A 19,953-nucleotide genomic window follows, 5' to 3' on the forward strand; every position below is an offset into this window, starting at 1 on the left:
ATTTTTAACATTTCTAGGATAAATATCATAAGCCTTAGGACTGGTGAAATGGTTTTTACATCATAACTCATTTAACTTTCATTGTAAGCAGATTATATATATATATATATATGAAATGTTGGCCATTACCCACTTTCCCAAATAGTATACTCTTTTCTCTGCAACTAGATTTCATCAAAATAAAAGCACAAATGTTAAATGTTCTTTGAATACTTTATTTGAAAGCATTATTTAATACATTGTATGAATGTGCAAAAAAAGGTTCATATGTAACTGGCACATTTATGCCATCATAAAAATGTTGAAATGCATACTTGTAAATATAGAAAATAAATGTATCATATAAATGTAGAAAATTGATCCCTGACACCAGAAAGCTTAATTTTAAGTAATACCATGCAATTACTGTATTATATTATAGCAAGCCATTTCCATATCTGAGTGCTCAAATAGTATTATGGATGTGTTTACAGTATTAATAAAATAAATCAATCTGCACCATATTACAGTACACCATTAATAGGTATCAGGATAATTAATAGTTTCATGTAAGGATTTAATTGATAACTGAATGGATAGCTGTGGCCTTAAACCAATAAGATCTAGGAGCAGTAAAAACTACTTTTAGATCCATTTAAAACTAATTCATTCATATTAAGAAATTAATAAATATTGAAAACACTTGCAACTTGTGTTGGCTCATTGTAGCTGAGAAATATTACATTCACTCCCAAATTGACTTCACGGAAATTAATTGCATATCATAGCTGTTGGCTGCTATGCTGTATAAACCGCACAAACATTAGTATAACTGATAAAAACACACTCAAGGTATACTAAGTAGTCTTAAGACTTCTAATCAACATTAGACGCATAATGCATAAATTAAGACTGGCATCATCTTATAAAATAATTCATGATGTTTCAAGATTTTGTGCACCTGGGCATGTAATACACCTCAGCCTCAAAGCACCAAAGCATCAAAGCTGTGTTTTTGCATTATAGGCATTCACAAAGGACCTGTCCCTGTGATCACAAATCATGTAATTTCTCAGTGCATAGTTTTTTTCAAATGATGCCACATTATTGCACGCTTAACAGTTTATGAGCTTAGTGTTTTTCCATTATCTTAGTGTTTTTCCACTGGAATGAGTTAAAGTGTGTTGTTTGGTCAAATGTCTAGTGCACAGGCCATTGCCAAGACATTAGTAAGATTACTGGGGAAAACAGAGGGGGCAGAATGTGTACTGTAAATATGAACTGAAGGTTAACTAGTATGTCTTGTATGAAATACTTAACAGTGGCTCAAGATGGAATGGAGAGCAGCCACATCAGGGACATTGGCTATTGGCTCATACTGACTGCCGTTGAACCTCCAAAGGTAGGGCCTGCCTGGCTCCAAAAGAGGGAAACTGCAGTGGTCTAGTGAGCTGACTTCATGGTGTCTCTGTGGTGTTATGGTGGTGTTCGACACATACAGAACATCCATCAACACTACAGAGCGAAATGCTTGATTTACAGCTTCACTCACCACTGTTCCCAGTAGCACTGAAAATGTACACGCCCACACACACATACACACACACACATGCACACACACACACACACACACACACACACACACACACACACACACACACACACTTAAAAAACACTAGATGAATACCATATCATAGGCTATGGAAAACTATCTAGAAATTTACCCTCTGTTTTCTTATTTTGTTTGTTAATATCAGGAATATTGAAGCATGAATAACTATGGATAAAATGACCTTACTTTTCTCTCTGCAAATGGTGGAGGTGTTGTAGTCTGACAGATGTGGAAGAAGCCTGAACTCTGCTAAAAGATTGAAAGACTCTTTAATCACAACATATTGAAGCTAACTCAGTCTTTTTTTGTAAGCCTGGACTCTTTTTAAAATCAGTTATTTTCATGACTACACAAAAACATCAGTGAGTGCAAGCATTATGAGGTCATTTCCTGTTCCAAAGTAGCAGCCCTGTAATTTATCAGAAATGCAACCAAACAAAAAATGTGATTTGCAATAATGATTTACAGAGCAAGCATTTTGTATCCCTACTGTCCATGTACATTTACTGTATTTTAAGTATTTCATCATACCTTGTCGCTGACCAACCCATGAGTCATTTGTCAGTGGAAAGAGTTTCCCAGCGCAGCACCTCCACAAGGACATGTTGTAGTACCAGTGTCCACAGCAGGAATGTCCATCCTGGACCTCATACACCAGAGTTTTCTCTGTGGAGTAGCAGCACTGCTGCTTCTTCCTCAGGAGGAGAGGACCACAGCACTCAGCCTCTGATTGGTCCTTCAGCCCTTTGAGGTCATGAAGGTGACCGGCGCAGCACTTGTAGCCAGGTGTGCTGGGGCTGTAGGCATCGAGGCCACAGCAGACCACATCCTCCGCTGGCCTGCTGTGTCTGTACACACAGAAAAAAAAAAACATTCATATACCTGGAGAATGTGCAGAAGCCTACATACAACACAGACCAGTTAGACTCTAGGTACACATCAGCTGTGTTTATTTAATTTGCTACACAGGCATCTTAAAATAGAGTCTATCTGAATGAATAGTATTAAAATAGCAAACTTAATGTCCTTTCATTTAGCTCACATTCTGATCCCCTCTCCTACATATGCATACCCATTATTATGTCAGAGGTGTCCATAAAATAACCGGGCAGCCAATCAGAAATGGGTATTTTCTGAGGCCAATAAACACAGAAAGATTTGCAGGACAAAGAACCTAATAACATTGTGTTTAATACAAATAATAGTGGTAATTATTCAGAAAAGAAAAATAAAATAATCTGCACAGATCACCCATTCTTATCAGACAATTACTAAGCACCAATGTCTCTTTATCTTCCGTTCTTTTAGCTCTACATATATAGGATGGTTATACAGATAAAGACAGGCTGGCACTTGTTTGATTTTGTAATAGATACAAAAGGCAGCAGTACCATCATGGTCTATGTAACAACATGAAAAATACTCCATCTTTGAAAAGTTATATGCTTATATTCACCAAAATACATTTTTTTAGGGCAGGTCATGTCTATACAGTTTTGTCATTGCTCTGGCATGAAACACTGATGAATGAGTACTGCAATTGTCTTATTGCTGGTCTGTGTCTTCCCAGTGACCTGTAAATCCTGTAGTTGCACTAGGGCGCCTCCTTGTCTATTAATGACTTGGGCTATTGCCAGGACACATTTTTCACATTACAGAATGGATGTTTCACAAACAGGATCAGTGAGATCAGTGAGAGCAGCTTGGTTGGAAAACAAAGCAAGGAATTAAAAAACCCCTGGTAATACATCCGCCCAACACACGTATGCACAGAGAGAGAGACAAATCCATCTCAGTCCAGTTCCCAAGGACTGCCAGTCCAGATTCCCTTTCATCTCTTCATTAAAACAGCTGGCAAAAATGTCTTGCATGCTTGAAATAAAAAATAAACAAACTGGTATACAAAAAAAAAAACCCCACAAAGGAATGTCCTGTACAGAACCTACACGAGCAAATCACACAAGTTTGAAAATGATGTGAGTGGCTGTACAGCACCTATGTCCTTTGCAGCAGATCTCCTTGTGAGGGTTGTAGGGGTGACTTCCACAGCACTGCTTGCCCGCGGGCAGGTGCACGTGTCCCTGGCACACGGTGTAACGATGCGGAGAGTAAACGGCTTTCCCAGCGCACATCGAGCTTGCCGGCTGGTCACGATACAGCACATCATCACAGCACAACGCTCCGTCTTCCCAGAGCTGGTACACTTCTGCACCGCAACACTGCCAACCACACAGTGGTCATTAAATCAAAGGCGAGAGAGAAGTGTGCAAGAGAGCAACACAGAATCAGAACTGAACAGCTTTTAAAAATTCTCCTGTCTTGGAAGATCTCCACTGCTGCAGAAACATTACAGTGCCCGTTTGCACACTACACTCATCAAAAACAAAAACTTAATGAAGCATACTCGCGTGAGGCCAGATTTCTTCTGACGCTTCTTCCCTGAGCAACAGATGCTGGTGTTTTCATCCTCCTCCTGCCCGCCACTGTATTGACACTCAGGGTGAGCTAAATGAAATTGAGAAGAGAATTGAGAATGGAAGAGAATTGAGAATGGAAGAGAATTGAGAATGGAAGTGAGAGGGGGGTATGTAACACCGTATGTAACACTATGTTTATAAATAACACGTTTTCTTGCTTTTTCCTAAATCACATACATCTGCTACTACTACAAGGAGGTGGGAACACGTACTGAAAGAAAAAGACAACAAAGCATCTGAACGTTTCCAACCCTGTAATTCTACAGCGAACCTTTTGGACCCATGTTTCCACTGGTCTGAGATCTGTGAGACTTTCAGCTGGAAGACTTTGTATAATTATATGGCAGAACGTGCTCTTCTTCTGCAAATTTAGCTTCTTTCTTTGAGGGTGTATTTACACATTCAGAATCAACTTTTTCAGCTGTATTTACTAAGGATCTCGTGCTTTTAAGTGTAAATGACCAGTGTTAAAACTGACATAACAAATGCATGGTATTCCATGTTGCGATGGTACATATCTGTCAAGAATAGCTATGTTGCTGGTGTTTTAATATGTAGAGTTGACAGTGGACCCAAAAAATATCCAAGATGAAGATTTACTAAGCTTCTGGTGTTTTATTTTAAGCTCTTTCAAAACCTGCAAGTAGAAAAGTCTGGCCTTTTATCACCTACAAATAATTGTATAACAAATGTTGTTGCCTTGGAGAGCATTTAAGCTGTTTACATCAAATATTAACTGTTGCTAATTATGTTGAATACTTTACCTTCAGTGTCCATTTTTCTGGTTACATTCAGACTACATTCTGCCTGGCCCTTCTTGCTGGTTACACACACACCCACACACACATGCGCAGAGAAACATTATGCAAATCATAAATGTATTCCATTCAATGGAGTATTATATATACACATTTATATATATATATATATATATATATATATATATATATATATATATATATATATATATATTTTTTTTTTTTTTTTTTTTTTTTTTATATTGCCAAAAGCATTCGATTGTCTGCTTTCGCATTCATATTGTCACGGCTGGTGGGCTGGCTAGCAGGAGGGACACGCCCACTCCTGCTAGGGATCACACCCCTTACCTGCCGCGCTCACAATCGCTGGAGTACTGATTGAACTCACCTGTTCGTAATCATGATCTGCTTATTTAAACCCACAGATCCCAAGAGACGGGGCTGCACATTAGAGGACCTAAGACACCAGTCTCGTCTGATAACTGCATTCACTTAAAGAGACCTACTGTTTGAGTTTTGCTTAAGTGTTATCATCACTAGATACCAATGGATAATAAAGAGCACTTTGCTGTAACCCCGCATCTCGTTTCTTCCGTGCTGCAAGCGTCACAGAATGTGCAGCCATCTGGAAGCAAGGCGAGTAGCTCTGATTGGGCTCAACTGCTGGCTGCCCAGAAGGTGGCAATGGATCAGCAGGAGCAGGGGACGGGGGAGTTACGCTTGCTTGTCATGCACCTCAGGCAGGTTGACAATCATCTGGCTACGAGCCCTGAACAATGAGCAACTCCTCCCATTACACCACCTGTACCGGAGGGGATAAAATGCCTCATCGCTAACCCCGTGATGTATGGCAGAGACCCAGAAGGATGTGAGGGCTTTGTCTTCCAGTATGAGCTTTTCTTTGGATTTCAACCCTGACAGCCTGGCCATGCCTAGGTTGCTTTTGTAATCCCCTGACTCAGGGGGAAAGCACATACCTGGAGAGCTGCTCTCATTACTAATGCTTCCCCACTTATGAACAATTATGTCAGTTTTATTCAAGAGCTCAAGGCTGTATTTTTTCATTCATGTCAGCGGAGTGTTTGTGGGCACTCCTTGCTCCGCCTAAGGCAAGGAATCGAATAGCGGAGGATTATGCAATGAAATTCCGGACGCTAGCAATGAGGAAGGAAGGCAATGAGTGGAAAACCACCTTCAGCACAGCTTCAGGACATTACAAATACTTGGTGCTATAGTATGGTATAGCCACTGCCCCTATACATGGGTAGATCTGTCATCGCATATATAGATGACATCTTGGTCTATTCCTCCTCCCAGGACCAACATGTGCGTGACGTACGGGCTGTCCTCCGCACCCTTCTGCAGAACCACCTCTATTGCAAACTGAAGAAATGTGAGTTCCATCAGAAAGAGGTGAGTATCCTGGGGTATATCATCTGCGAGGGCAGTGTACGCATGCAACCATGCAAGGTAGAAGCAGTAAGGGACTGGCCAAGACCACAAACTCGCAGGGAAATACAGCACTTCCTAGCATTTGCTAACTTTTATTGCCATTTTATTAAGTACGGTCTGCTCAGAGCTGAAGGAGGCCTTCTCCACTGCCCCGGTACTGCAGCAACCAGACCCAGAAAGGCCTTTCGTGGTGGAGGTAGATACCTCAAATGTGGGGGTAGGCACAATACTATCCCAACACAAGGGCAAAGCAGAACAGCTAAAACCAATTTCCTATTTTTAAAAAAAACTAAGCCCCGCAGAGAGGAACTATGGCGTGGGAGACTGTGAACTCCTCGCCATGAAACTAGCGTTTGAGTAATGCTCCTTTTTTGTCATCAGTGACCACAAAAACCTGGAATACCTCCAAAAGGCAAGGAAGCTCAATTCCAGGCAAGTCTGGTGGTCACTTTTTTCACTAGGTTTAACTTCCACGTTATTTATAGGCCAGAAGAGAGGAACGTGATGCTCTCTCTCGACAACACAATAAAGAATCACAGTCTACCAGCATGGAGCCAGTACTGTCACCCACCTGCTTCCTGGCAACTCTGAGCTGGGATCTGGACTGACAGAGGCAGCAAATCCGCCACCACACTGCCCACCAAACTGCCTCTTTGTCCCACTCCACCTCCGTCAAGGCCTTATTAGATGGGCACACACCTCCATGGGGACAGGCCATCCAGGAGCAACCTGCATGGCGCAGCTACTGAGTGCTCACTATTGGTGGCCAGCCATGCACAAAGACATAGTGAGGTATGTGGCGTCTTGTTCCAATTGTGCCCACAACAAGATCCCTCGCACACCACCTGCAGGTAAACTGCTGCCGCTGCCCACACCAATAAGACCCTGGTCTCACCTGGCTATTGACTTTATCACTGACTTTCCTGTGTCTGAGAGCAACACGGTGATCCTGGTCATAGTGGACCGATTTTCCAAAATGGTACGGTTCCTCCCCCTCAAGGGCCTACCTACTGCCTGGGAGACGGCGGACCAGCTCTTCCGCCACGTCTTTCGGCAATTCGGGCTACCGGAGGACATTGTCTCAGACTGGCGCCCACAATTCACCTCCAGAGTGTGGAAGGAACTGTTGGGTAAGATGAATATCCCGGTTAGCCTGACATCTGGGTACCACCCCCAGGCCAACAGGCAGGTAGAAAGGGTGAACCAGGAGCTAGGCAAGTTTCTCAGGCTGTACTGCCAGAGGCAGCCTGAGACTTGGAGCACCTACCTCCCCTGGGCGGAATATGCCCAGAATTCACTGTGGCGTGCATTTAACACCCTTTCAATGTGTGCTAGGGTTCCAGCCCCCGCTATATCTATGGCATCCCCCCACATCTGACCAGTCAGCTGTGGAGTCGCAGCGAGCAGGTGTGGGAGGAGGTGCACCAGAAACTGCGCAGAGCCACAACCGACTACAAGTGGAAAGCGGAAACTAGCCGCGAAGTACGAGGGCCCGTACACCATCTCAGAGCGGATTAATGAAGTCACCTATTGTGTCGGCTTGCCTGGGTACAGCCGGGCATCTGGGGCTTTCCATGTATCGGCCCTGAAGCCGGTTGTGGAGGTAGGTCCAGTATGTCGTGGACTGGTAAGGGTATGGACCTGAGGAGCGCTGCTGAATACCGGCCTGCCAAGTGTCGGACCCTGACCTCGCTGCCTCCTTTCATCGGGAACATCCTCAGAAGCCTGCCCCTCGGCGGCCGAGTCGGCCACACACCAGAAGGCTGGCAGGACCTAAGACACCAGTCTCATCTGATAACTGCACTCACACAAAGACCTACTGTTTGAGATTTGTTTAAGTGTTCTCATCGCTAGATACCGATGGATAATAAAGAGCACTTTGCTGTAACCCTGCTTCTCACTTCACAGTTGACTGTGGAATATTTAGTATCGAGGAAATTTCACGACTATACTTGTTGTTGCGCTGGTGGCATGCTATCATGGTACCACGCTACATATATATATATTTATTATTATTATTGTTTATTTATTTATTTTATTTTATTTATTTATTTTTTTTAATTATTATTACTTGCTGATTACGTGAGAAGCCTGTGTAGAAATGGAACAGATAAAATTTACACTGGATGGCATTCCCCCAGGTCTAAACTAAACCCTCTGCATTAATCTGCAGTTGCTGGAATTCTTAACAGTCCTGGATGTAAAAGTTGAGGAATATTAAACACTGCTGCTGCTCTGCACTTCATGGCAGCCAAGGATGGTCGCTAGCACCGCTACCGCTCTGCTCCACACACCGACTGAGGGCAGCCACTAGCGCCGCTCTTGCTCTGCCCCATACGCAAACTGAGAGGTGGATCCTACCAGCACCACTCCTACTCTGCTCTACATACCAACCGAAGGCAATCACTACACCAATGCAGTTCTGCTTCACATGCTGAGCAACAGCAGCTGCACTGCTGCTACTCTGCTCTACATGCCAAGACGAGATGCCACCACTCACTCGGTCATTATGTACAAACTGCCACCTTTTGAAGGAGGAGATTGAAGAGCTAGGGCACCAGATCTCTGTACTGCATCAGGTTCAGAAAGATGAGACCTTGATAGACTCCATGCTCCCTATAGACATCACTGTGGGAGGCATACTGAATGATTCTGTCTCTGGGATTCCAGGATCCTCAGACACCCCAGGTCCAGTACAAACATCTCTAGAGAAGAACACCACTCTCCATCAACATAGTGCTGCCACCAGCCAATTGAGAGTGTGAATAATGATCAGCCTGCAACTGTGCCCCCCAATCACAGACAGGCAGAGTGGTGGTGTGTTACTAACTGAACACTCTCCCACTCATGAGAGCCACTGATTAGACAAAAATTCACAGAACAGCAAGCACAACCACTGCACATGTCCAGGATAATACCATCCCTATGGTGAAACATGGTAATAGCAGCATCATGCTATGGGGATGTTTCTAAATAGTAGAGACAAGGAAGACTGATAATGATTGAAGGACAGATGAAGGCAGCCAAATACAGGAACACCCAGAAAAGCTTCTTCAAAGCACACTCAAACACAGACTGGTGTGACAGGATGACAGTAGCTCATAGCAACCAAAACCACAGTGGAGCGGCTTTTGGTTAAGTATTGGAATGTAATGAAGAGCGGAATAAACTGCCCAAATCAAACAGTGCAAATCTTGTAGAGGCAGCTATTATAGCTGCCAAAGGACTTCTACAAAAATGTCAAAATGCTTTCACTTTGTCATTATGGGAGATTAATTGTAGATTTATAGGTAAAAATGACAATTATATCTATTATTCAAACCCTCTATGAAATAAAGTGTGCAACTAGTAAAGGGGACTAAATACTTTCTGAATCCATTATGTATGCATGTATGTGTATACATACATACATACATACAGCTGTACAGACAGCTCACTCACTCGCTCGCTCTCTCTCTCTCTCTCTCTCTCTCTCTCTCTCTCTCTCTCTATCTGGAGTCAACCTCAAATCGGGCACCAGTCCATCAAAGGAAGCAAGCAAGCACATGCCTCCCACTCAGAGTAGGCAATTTTCAATACTTGCCCTTTTCCTGCATATCTTTGGAATGATAGAAACTAATCCGCCCCAAAGAGGAAACCAAGCCACCCACAGGAACACCACAGATGATTAACACAAGAAAGCAACTGGATTAATATGGATTATACTTGAACTTGAGTTATTTTATTTATTTTTACTCTTAGTTGAATTGACAACTACTTCATACATCTTTCCTTCTCAATTTTCTAAATCTGTTTCTGGACAAATATATCCAAACCAATACAAATGTAAAGATTTAGAACTTACTCTGTTCCCGATATAGTGTCAGTACTAGAAGAATCTGTTGCAGGAAAGAGAAAAAAGAAACAAATAAGAGAATTTATACAATACGATGAAAGGGCCTCTGCTATGAACTCTACCAAATCACATTAAGTTCAGGCATAGAACTTTTCCACCAACAAAGTGCTGGTGCTCGTCCCGGAGCTGGTGCCAGTTCCTGTGATCGAACTTTTTAAGAACGGACCCATGTTTCCACTGGTCTGAGAGCACAACTATTATGTATCTGGATATGGGCATTCCTTCATACGAAAACTGAAGTCGGAAGACTGTGTAACAATATGGCGGAATGTGCTCTTCTCTTGCAAATTTTGTTTCTTTCTTTGAGGGTGTATCTAAGCATCCAGCTGCATTTGCTTTTAGTTGTAAATTATGGTAAGGCAGGTAAACAGCTTTACAAGGTGATGCTAGGATGCTGCCCTTGGGCCCCTTGTATCACAGGTTCATTGGTTCCAGACCAGCAAGATTATGGGACCAGAAATGCACAAATCTTTCTATTTGAGAATCTGTGATTTTGCTAACTAAACATGTTAGGTATTCTCTAGCAATTCTGCCACATTCAGTGCTTTTAGGCATACCTTTTGGTATATCCTCTGAACAGCATCTGCTGGTACTGCGATTCTCCACTTTTAATTGGAAGGTAGAACAGCAACATTCTGTTCTATTGTCATACAAATCCTCGCCACAGCATCGATGAAACACTGATGTCTTTTTCATGACTTTGTTCCCAGCACAGCATAAATGAGTTGCATCATTAATGACTACTGCAAAAAAAGAAACAAATGTGTGACAGAATTGCAAAGAAAGTATTTGGCAAAACATTTTTAAAATTTGCCCAGAATGAGCCCTTTCATGATCCCACTGGCAGACTGACAAAAAATAACATCAGATTAAAAACAAATTCCCAATTCTGATTTATTATGAGAAATTATTATTATTGTCTATGTACATCATATGTCCAGTTGCAAAATAACTCATTGGCTGTGTAGCAGGATATATAATGCTGGGCGATTTAATCTCAGACTGATTTCAGGACTGCTATGTCTGTACCTGATCCACAACAACTGGCCTGAGGACCAAGCCTGTTCTGGATGCTTCCCCCACAGCAAATCTGGTTGATGGGGTTGTAAGCCTTGGATCCACAGCAGTCTGACACAGCCTGGCCCAAACCATGTGTAACCTCATCTACCCGACATCAATGAGAAGAGATTAAAGGAGAAGTATGTATGCACAAAAAAGGGAGCATGATAAAACTTGGGGGGGGGGGGGGTGAGTAAATATAAGAATGAAATAATGGGAAAAGTTTCAACTTTTCATCTAACAAAGAATCAGTGTTAGTTACAGGAAAAATGTGCTGAGAACAGACCAGCATCATCTCTTTTCCAGCGGGAACTGAACATGGATCACATCCTTTGTAAAGGTTAGATCATAGTCCAATATGTGGCAATAGAGAATTAACTATTTAAGAGTATCCATTTTTTTTTCAGTAAGTGAAAAAGTGCTGTGTGTGTGACTGTATGTTTGCATGTGTGTGTGAAAAACAAAAGGTGTTTAGTTGTACTCAATCCAAGAAAACAAACTGAAAAACATTTGCTGTAGGTGTGTGAAACAAATAGTAGAATGTCCATAAAAATAAAGAATGTAGCTCGCACACTACCAAAAAAGATCATGCACTGATGCATATACACTGAAACATTTGCATTTACCTGACACTTTTATCCAAAGCAACTTAAAAATGACCGAGGGCCTCGCTCAGCAGCCAAACAGCAGCAACTTGGCAGTGGAAGGGCTTAAACCCCCTGGCTTTTGATTACAAGTTAAGTACCTTAACCACTGAGCTACCACTACCCTCAGCCTGGCCTTCTTTCCTCAGAGGGAGGAGCCAACACATGAAGAAAGGATGCAAGGAAAATTAAAGAGTATGTACAATTAAAGTTCTGTGACCACACACTCTACAATGCAAGTGTTAGCAGTACCATAACTGAACATCATGGAAATCTCTAAAGAGAGCACAGAATTTGAGTGATGATCTATATCTTACCACTAAGAAAAATGCCTTCATACCTAGAAGCCTGTTATGTTGCAAGCTATCTGAGGTAGAGAGTAGCAAGAATCATAGTATTGCCATTGAGAAAATAAGATAATTAAAATATCCATCTTTCCCAGAAGCACTTCAGTCTTCACTCATTCTTTTTAATAACTATGGGAGAGGAATGGAATTATAAGCGTTCCCGTCAAAAAACCATTATTCCCAACATTACAGGCAGTGTGTGAAAATGACACTTCACATCATAACTGCCAGTGGCTATAGGACATTTTATTCCAAGTAATTTTGACTTCTTTTTTTTTTGCTAGATTCTGTCATTATGAAAGGCTTCCACAATGTAAAGCATATGATTTTCCTTTGGGGTGAAGAAAAAAACTTAAAAAACTAGTTTTAAAAAAATAGTTTTGAAGAACAAAACTAGAGTTATATTATTTTCCTATGACACCAACGATACCCATGACGGTCACAAGATTATACACTCTATATACTGTATATTGAAGCAAATGTTCATATGTCAAACATGGAAGTTATGTTGTAAGTAATATAATGGTTCATTGTAAGTTAATTTTGGTCCCACTGTAAATTAATTTTGCAGATTTTGCACTATTTTGCTTAGTCATCCTTGTCTAGCCTTTCCTTTCCAGACATCCAGTAGGGTTATTGGCTAGAGCTGTAAAACTGGAATAATGCAACGTTACTCACTTTTGCAGCAAGAACTCTCCATGGCATTATAGGCCAAAGTTCCACAGCAGTCCAGTCCAGAACCATTATGTATATTCCTTCTGCAACATGTGTACTTGTTGACATTAAATAAGAGTTCACCACACTGCTGACTTTGTGGGGAAAAAAAACAGCAGAATCCATTCATTCATGACAAAGCTTGACAAATATAGTAGTTTTCATTTTACACATATATTTGCTGAATAAAATATACATTTTTCATATGCGATTAAACATATAAAAGAAATAACAGTTACCTGGACTCTTCTTTACAAGTGCAATCTCCTGCAAGAAACAGAGTAATTGTATTCCTGATTAAAATATACAAATAAATTGGGATTGTTAAATAATACAATTCAATTACTATATTTTCATTTTATAGGTAATGTTACTACAATATAGTAACCCATTTCAACTAATAGCTACTTACTGTTCAGTATAAAACCCCATCAACAACACAACACATAAAACTACAAAGGATCGACTGAAATAAGCTTTTATACAGATATCCAGCAGATGGTGCAGCTTCTGTGCATCTTTATGTCTCCAATATGCATAAGCATTAATGCATCATGGATGGAAGACAAGGGAGTAGTCGAGTAGACTTCTTTTATCAAGAACATTAGACAAAAATACACAAAGTAAATATCTACATACAGTGGGCTCCCCTGTGTGTGTGTGTGTGTGTGTGTGTGTGTGTGTGTGTGTGTGTGTGTGTGTGTGTGTGTGTATATATATATATATATATATATATATATATATATATATATATATATACAGAGAGAGAGAGCGAGAGAGAGAGCGAGACCATCTACCATCTGAGAGAGAGAGAGAGAGAGAGAGAGAGAGAGAGAGAGAGAGAGAGAGAGAGAGACCATCTACCATCTGAGAAGAAAGAGAGAGAGAGAGAGAGGCTACCCCGTAAAAAAGCCTTCTCTAACGTTAAAGGAAATGTTCGCGTTCGACTACCTTTGCGGATCGCAACAAATATATTAAATGTTAAACTGACACGCGACTGGCCAAATAAGATTTTTTTTTTTTTCTGAGAACCATTGCTGGGCTACATGCGTATTTGGATATAATAGATATTTTTGATATATTTTAATGGCATTACATTAATGTTTTAGGATTTTAGAGTTAAAATTAATTAATATATATTGTCTGGAAGAAAAAAGCCATTCGTCACTTTGTATACAACGGATGAGGTTCATTATGAATAAAAGCTGCTTAAATAAAAGTCAGGATAACTAAATTAACATGTACGTAGATTATCTGGTGAGCCCATAAAGGAGCGGTTCATGAATAACAGAGAATTCCATGAAGTTTCCAGACTGGAATTTTATTGGGCCCATCCACTCCGACAACCTCCCCTGTCCCCACCCTCGCGTCGCCTCTCACCCCATCTTATATTATATACGAAATAATTAATAAAATAGCTAATTAAATAATAAAAGATAGTAAATGTAGTAAATTATACTACTACATATGGTACTACTAAATGATACATTTACCTGTGGGCGTGCTAAGGCTATAGAATAGCGCTTGAAACATCATCCATATCACCTGGTGCATTACAAGCGTAATATTTAGGATAAATGTAGCCTACTGACTATATATGTATATATATATATATATATATATATATATATATATATATATATATATATATATATATATATATATCACACACACACACACACACACACACACACACACACACACACACACAAACTGTTTGTTTGATATATATGCTTACCTTGTGTAGAACAGGTCACCAGAATACATAACGCTAATACTGACATGAGGACAAACCAGAATTAGGTTTAGAAAATCAACAGATAATTTAAATGTTTTTTTTTTTAAATATCCAGTAAATTCAGGAGTGATATTCACTTACATGCCGTGTTGTGTGCCATGGTGCATCCTTTTTCCCGTGACCAACTGTGCGCACGCAATATAAATGACCGGACATTTTCAGTTTAAACCCCGCCTCTTTGCCAGACTGGTTCAGTTGTGTCCTGGGTTAATGTAACACTGTAAGTGTTAATGTAACACTGTAAGTGTTACATTATCAGGTAAATTCACTGTAACAGGTAAGTTCATCATTATCAGCACAAGACCACATAAATAAAACTGCATTCCGTGAGGACATCCAAAGTGTGCAAACCTGTCAATCTATTTGTGAACGTGAAGTGAAACAATTTTCGCATTAGAATTCAGAATGTGAAAACGATACCATTGCAATTACATAAATTACAAACTAATGCTGATCTGGCTACTGACTTACTCGTCATCAGGTTGACTCATCAGTATTATCTCACAATTTACGAAAAAACGCTGTATGAAAAGGCTTCCTGCTATCAACTGCAGGAAGAATAATAAACTGGCGGGACATACGATAAAAAAATAATTTATCATTTATCATATTAAAATGCACAGTTATTGTGTGTTGCCTGTAGTGTGATTCGTCAACGGCAGAAAGTTAATCATTAAATTTAGCTGCCGTGGAAACCGAAACGAATGGGCCCGTTGACATACACGGCTGTAACCCACAACAGTCCACCTTTAGGCTTCACCAATACTGTGTAGACAACGTTATCCGTTTCAGGGCGCGGGCGTCCAACAGTGACACTTATTCCAAGACTGGCTATTCACTTCCTCGCATCAATACTTCTAAAAGGTAGTTCTGATCAGATGAACAAAGACCAATGTGAGTTTTAGATAATATTTAATGTAACGGTTAATTGGTTATTCTTAAAAGACAAGCTAAAGGGCTTCTTCCTAGTTAGACTTGCTCTAGTATTCAGGATAGTATAGTAGCCTGAAGATGAAGCTATCTCTCAGTTCTAAGAAACAAACAAACAAACAAACAAACAAACACACACGAAAAGGCTAAGCAACTATGGAAAGCCAAAGTGATCTAAATTCGCCTCAAAGAGGCTAGTCATTTTTATCGTAGAATATGATGACAACTACTTTTGGGTCAGACTGGATTTCAAAATGTAAATTGAAAATATGTTAACACTGACATTGACATTTCAACAGTACATCAACCACTAAATCTAAATGATTAATTGTTTGTATGTGAGCATTCCCTGTGTTTTGTTTAGGATTATGATCCTTGTGAAAGATGAAATGTTCTTGTGTGTGTATGTATAGGCTGAGACTGGCTCTGCAGGCGGGTTGGGAATGGACCCTGGTAGGTATCCGTCTCCTGGGAGGGATCCAATGTTGGAAATAAGATTAAAAGAACTTGAGCTGGAAATCAAACGACAGGAGAGTGAGACGGAACTACTCCGAGTGCGGGAGGTTCAGGTGGAGGCTGAAAAAGGTTACCTTAATGAGAATGAGCATGGGCTTGGAAAAGCCTCTGTCTCTTCCTCAGGAAGTAGTCTCACCAACATGAGTTCCTGACACACTCACCAGAGGTCCGGTTCCTAAGCCTCGCTCCTCCAGTGCAATGGCTCGTCTAGCTATTCCTGTTCCAGAAAATGCAATGTTTGATGCAAGTCGGCATATCGGGTTGGTGCCAGTATTTAGGGAACATGAAGTTCATGTGTATTTCCCTATTTTTGAATGCATTGCTACTGCACTCAACTGGCCACCTAGCATTTGGTCTTTGCTTTTACAATGCAAACTTACAGGTAAAGCACAGGAAGTATGCTCTTCTTTGACTGTGGAGTAGAGTTTAGATTATGACTTGGTAAAGTCTACTATCTTGAAAGCTTATGAATTGGTGCCAGACGTTCAGAAACAAACAAACAAAAAAAACCAGCCAAACTTATGTGGAATTTGCCAGAGAGAAGTTTGGGTTGTTTGAGAAATGGTGTGCAGCGAGTGGAGTGACTACTTTCAAACAGCTTAAGGAGCTGATTATGTTGGAAGAATAAAATGGTGGGTTTTTTGAATGAGAAAAAGATAGATAATTTGTCTGCTGCAGCTACATTGGCAGATGAATTTGTGTTAACACACAAAACCGTCTTTAACTCAATTTCACCGCAGGTCGTTTTATGACTAGTAAACCGATCGGCAAAGCCACTATTGGTTCAGAGCTACCGCTACCCGATGAGACCACTGTGTTGGATACCCATAAGTGTTTTTATTGTCATGACCAGGGGCACCTTATTGCCATGTGTCCTGTTTTGAAATGCAAAAACATTCATAAGAGCACATCTGTGAAAAAAGTAAATGCATATTGCAAGGTGACTACAAACCCTGGAAATTGTGAAGTACCTACTGCTGATGTTGAGCCTGTCTTTAAGCCTTTTGTGTTCTCAGGAACTTGCATTGACAGAAGGTGAGCAGAGCAAGTCCGTAACTATCCTGCGGGATACTGGGGAAGCTCAATCATTTGTTTTGGACAGTATACTTTTAAAAGGCACTTTTAATTGGAGGGACAATAAAGCAGCGTTTTTCAGCATTTTAAACTGACATGTAAAGGCCATAAAATAAGGCATTTTTGATGGATTTTGCTGCGTATTTTACAGCATAGTGAAAAATAATGGCATTTGTTTGTGGTGTAAAAAATGTCCAAAACGTCAATTTTTTCACTGTTTTACAAATTAAATGTTTCATCTGGGGTGAATTTAAACCACTTTGGCTTTCCATAAGCAACATCATAACCACACTATTTGGGGCGTGGGTGTAGGCATTTCACAAGTCTTTAAAGTCATCTAGTTTAAATGAGGTTCATGCATAATAGCCTAAGGCATTGTTGGGTGTGTTGAGCAGCTTATCACATTGCTCAGAAGCTTATCACAATAGACTACTTGAGAAAATAATGATTTTAATGAAATTATATCTTACAGCAATAGCTTTTAAAGGTATTTTTAATATAAAATCCAGTGATAAAACTCAGCAGCAAGATGTGTGGCCACAGATAAGCAATCTGTAGCTTGCATAACGTATACATTGTCAAATTAAAATTAACCTAGTTAAATACATCTTTTAAAGCTAGACGTAGTATCAGCGAGGTAGGTAATTCAAACCAGTTACTTGTTTAGAACTTACTTCTAAACAAATCTGATAAGAATGGTTCAATCTCTGTGAAATGGCACATTTCACATAAGCATTGTTAAAGAGTGTGGCAGCTACAGCGTGAAGATTGCCAATTTACACAGGCCATGAGTCACGTATTAACAGACCCTGAGTCAAGTATTCTGACATCATATATTGCCCAAAGTATCCTTCCCATATCTCAAAGACACGGCAGACATCCTGCCCACACTGCTCAGTGGACTAATGTTGATGACTTCATCCGAATCCAGTACAGGGACTTAGCTACTAAGACATTGTCATGACTGGACACCCTCCTAGCATCCCTGTCTCATGTCTTTGTTTTGCATTACTTCCTTGTTGCTTTTACCGCCCCTCGTTTGGTTTTCCTCACCTGTCATTACTTGCACCTGTTCCTCATTTCTATCCTTGTTATGTTCAGTATTTAATGTTCCTCCAAGATGTGAGTTAATAAAGTTAACTGACACTGACCATAAAAATGAGAACTACCAGAGAGAAAAAAACACCCCATGCCCTCTCTCTCACACACACCTGCCACAATTATTCCCTGTGCCTACATCACACCATGTGAGCACATTTTCAGTGAGAAAGGGCTGTGATCAACGAGAGGCTTGTCCTGATGTACAGACTGCTGTGAATTTTCTTACCTGCACCTCCTTTTACCAGTTCCCTACTTCAGCATTTCAGGTATTGTGCTGTTTAAACCAGATAAACTTAATGTTTCTCCTCATGATCTGTAAGCTCATGGTAGTTCTTGGTATGGTTTAGTAGGTTTTGCTGTAGGTTTAATAAACCTCATGTTTATAGCCTATACATTGCTTATTGTTAAAGTATTAACAGCAAAACCTTACTTTATGAAGCCAGCCTCTAGTGCTATATGTAATACTAGGTGTAAGGGTTGGCACCAGGCTGAGGCCCCCTCCGGCCACCAGAGGGAAGCCTCGAGTCAATCACCCTACTAATCAGGCTTGATGCCCAACAGCTGGGCTAGATCTATAAAAGCCCAGTGACCCAATCATTCAGTGCTGGGACTTTGCTAAAGCTTTGAGCCAAGTGCCTAGCTGGTAACTTCAGGTATTGAGGTCTGTGAGACCTTGTGCCACACCTCATTTCTTTCCTGTTCGGGTGTTGGTGTTTTTACACATCCCCTCCCCTCTTGAGTCTGTCTCTCTCCTGAGGTTTCCCTTGGCCATTAAAGTTCCTCCCTGTTTTCTGGTTTTGTTTGGGAGGTTTTAGTCTGGTTTTCCCCAGTGCATCGGGGTTGTCAATCTTCCCATGGCGTTCTTTGTTTTCCCTTTTTACACGCACGGCGTGGTGTTTTGTTTTTCATTTTGTTTTACCTGATCCAAGATCTAACTGTTCTGCACATGGGCCCACCCTCATTAGTGGATGGTTGCTCACTCATTAGGCTGTCACTGTCAGTACCTACCTGACCTGGGTTCAAGCCCACCTGACATTAGGTTTTCTTTACTCTTAATGTAGCAACTACGTCTTACTTTTACTCGTCTCGCAAAATCTTTTGTTTATACCAAATTGGATACATAATGGCTCATTAAAAATGAATATATGATAAAAGACTTGTTGAAGATGAACAGCATAATGAATTTATTTTACGATCTGTCCAACAGCAGATTTGTTTTGGGTTCTCAGTCATTTTCTCCATTGTTCGCAGCTCTGAATATTTCTATTATAGTTCCAATAATCACAGTACTGCCTTAAATACAGCTATAAAAGAATTATAGTTACATTTCAACTTACTGTTTAACACATTAATGAAAAGAGAGCAAAGGTTATTGTCAGTGTCTCGCAATTTTTCGCAAACGCTGTCTTTCACCGTGGCACCACCTCGGAGGGAAAAATTGTGTCTATCCAAACAAAACAATAGAAAAAAAGAATGTTCTCTCATACATTATCATCAAAATATGTTTGCTTTACTGTTTTGCACAGAATTAAGACTATCCTGGATCTATAAGCAGTATATTTAGCAGTTTTTCCAATGCATTCTCCATTGCATTCTT

General features: G+C 40.5%; 1 protein-coding gene across 4 annotated transcripts; it reads right to left on the reverse strand.

Annotated features, from left to right (window-relative positions):
• Window positions 1-209: 209 nt before the first annotated feature.
• Window positions 210-14,859, reverse strand: LOC113577461 (uncharacterized). Of its 4 annotated transcripts, none has more exons than XM_035525470.2 (13): window positions 14,817-14,859; window positions 14,676-14,714; window positions 13,177-13,204; window positions 12,902-13,032; window positions 11,203-11,337; window positions 10,731-10,913; window positions 10,123-10,156; window positions 4,833-4,888; window positions 3,996-4,096; window positions 3,587-3,810; window positions 2,123-2,439; window positions 1,778-1,840; window positions 210-1,548 (listed from the first exon to the last, which is right to left on the reverse strand). In XM_035525470.2, the coding sequence occupies exons 1-13, from the start codon at window positions 14,833-14,835 to the stop codon at window positions 1,295-1,297; spliced, it is 1,584 nt and encodes a 527-aa protein (XP_035381363.1). In that variant the 5' UTR covers window positions 14,836-14,859; the 3' UTR covers window positions 210-1,294. The 4 variants fall into 4 exon arrangements, with proteins under 4 accessions (XP_035381363.1, XP_035381362.1, XP_035381361.1 ...); XM_035525469.2 differs by having other exon boundaries at window positions 1,778-1,837; window positions 10,731-10,916; XM_035525468.2 differs by having other exon boundaries at window positions 10,731-10,916.
• Between the last annotated feature and the right edge of the window lie 5,094 nt (window positions 14,860-19,953).

This window comes from Electrophorus electricus, unplaced genomic scaffold (assembly GCF_041902795.1).
Source record: "Electrophorus electricus isolate QZ-2024a unplaced genomic scaffold, ASM4190279v1 Scaffold63, whole genome shotgun sequence".
NCBI lineage: Eukaryota > Metazoa > Chordata > Actinopteri > Gymnotiformes > Gymnotidae > Electrophorus > Electrophorus electricus.

Excerpts from the sequence above, each read along its gene's own strand:
- LOC113577461 (XM_035525468.2), bottom strand. Across the intron at positions 10,157-10,730 it reads TTCAGAGGATATACCAAAAG|ATTCTTCTAGTACTGACACT; the intron begins GTATGCCTAAAA and ends TTCCTGCAACAG. Across the intron at positions 3,811-3,995 it reads AGAAATCTGGCCTCACGCGA|TGTTGCGGTGCAGAAGTGTA; the intron begins GTATGCTTCATT and ends TGTGGTTGGCAG.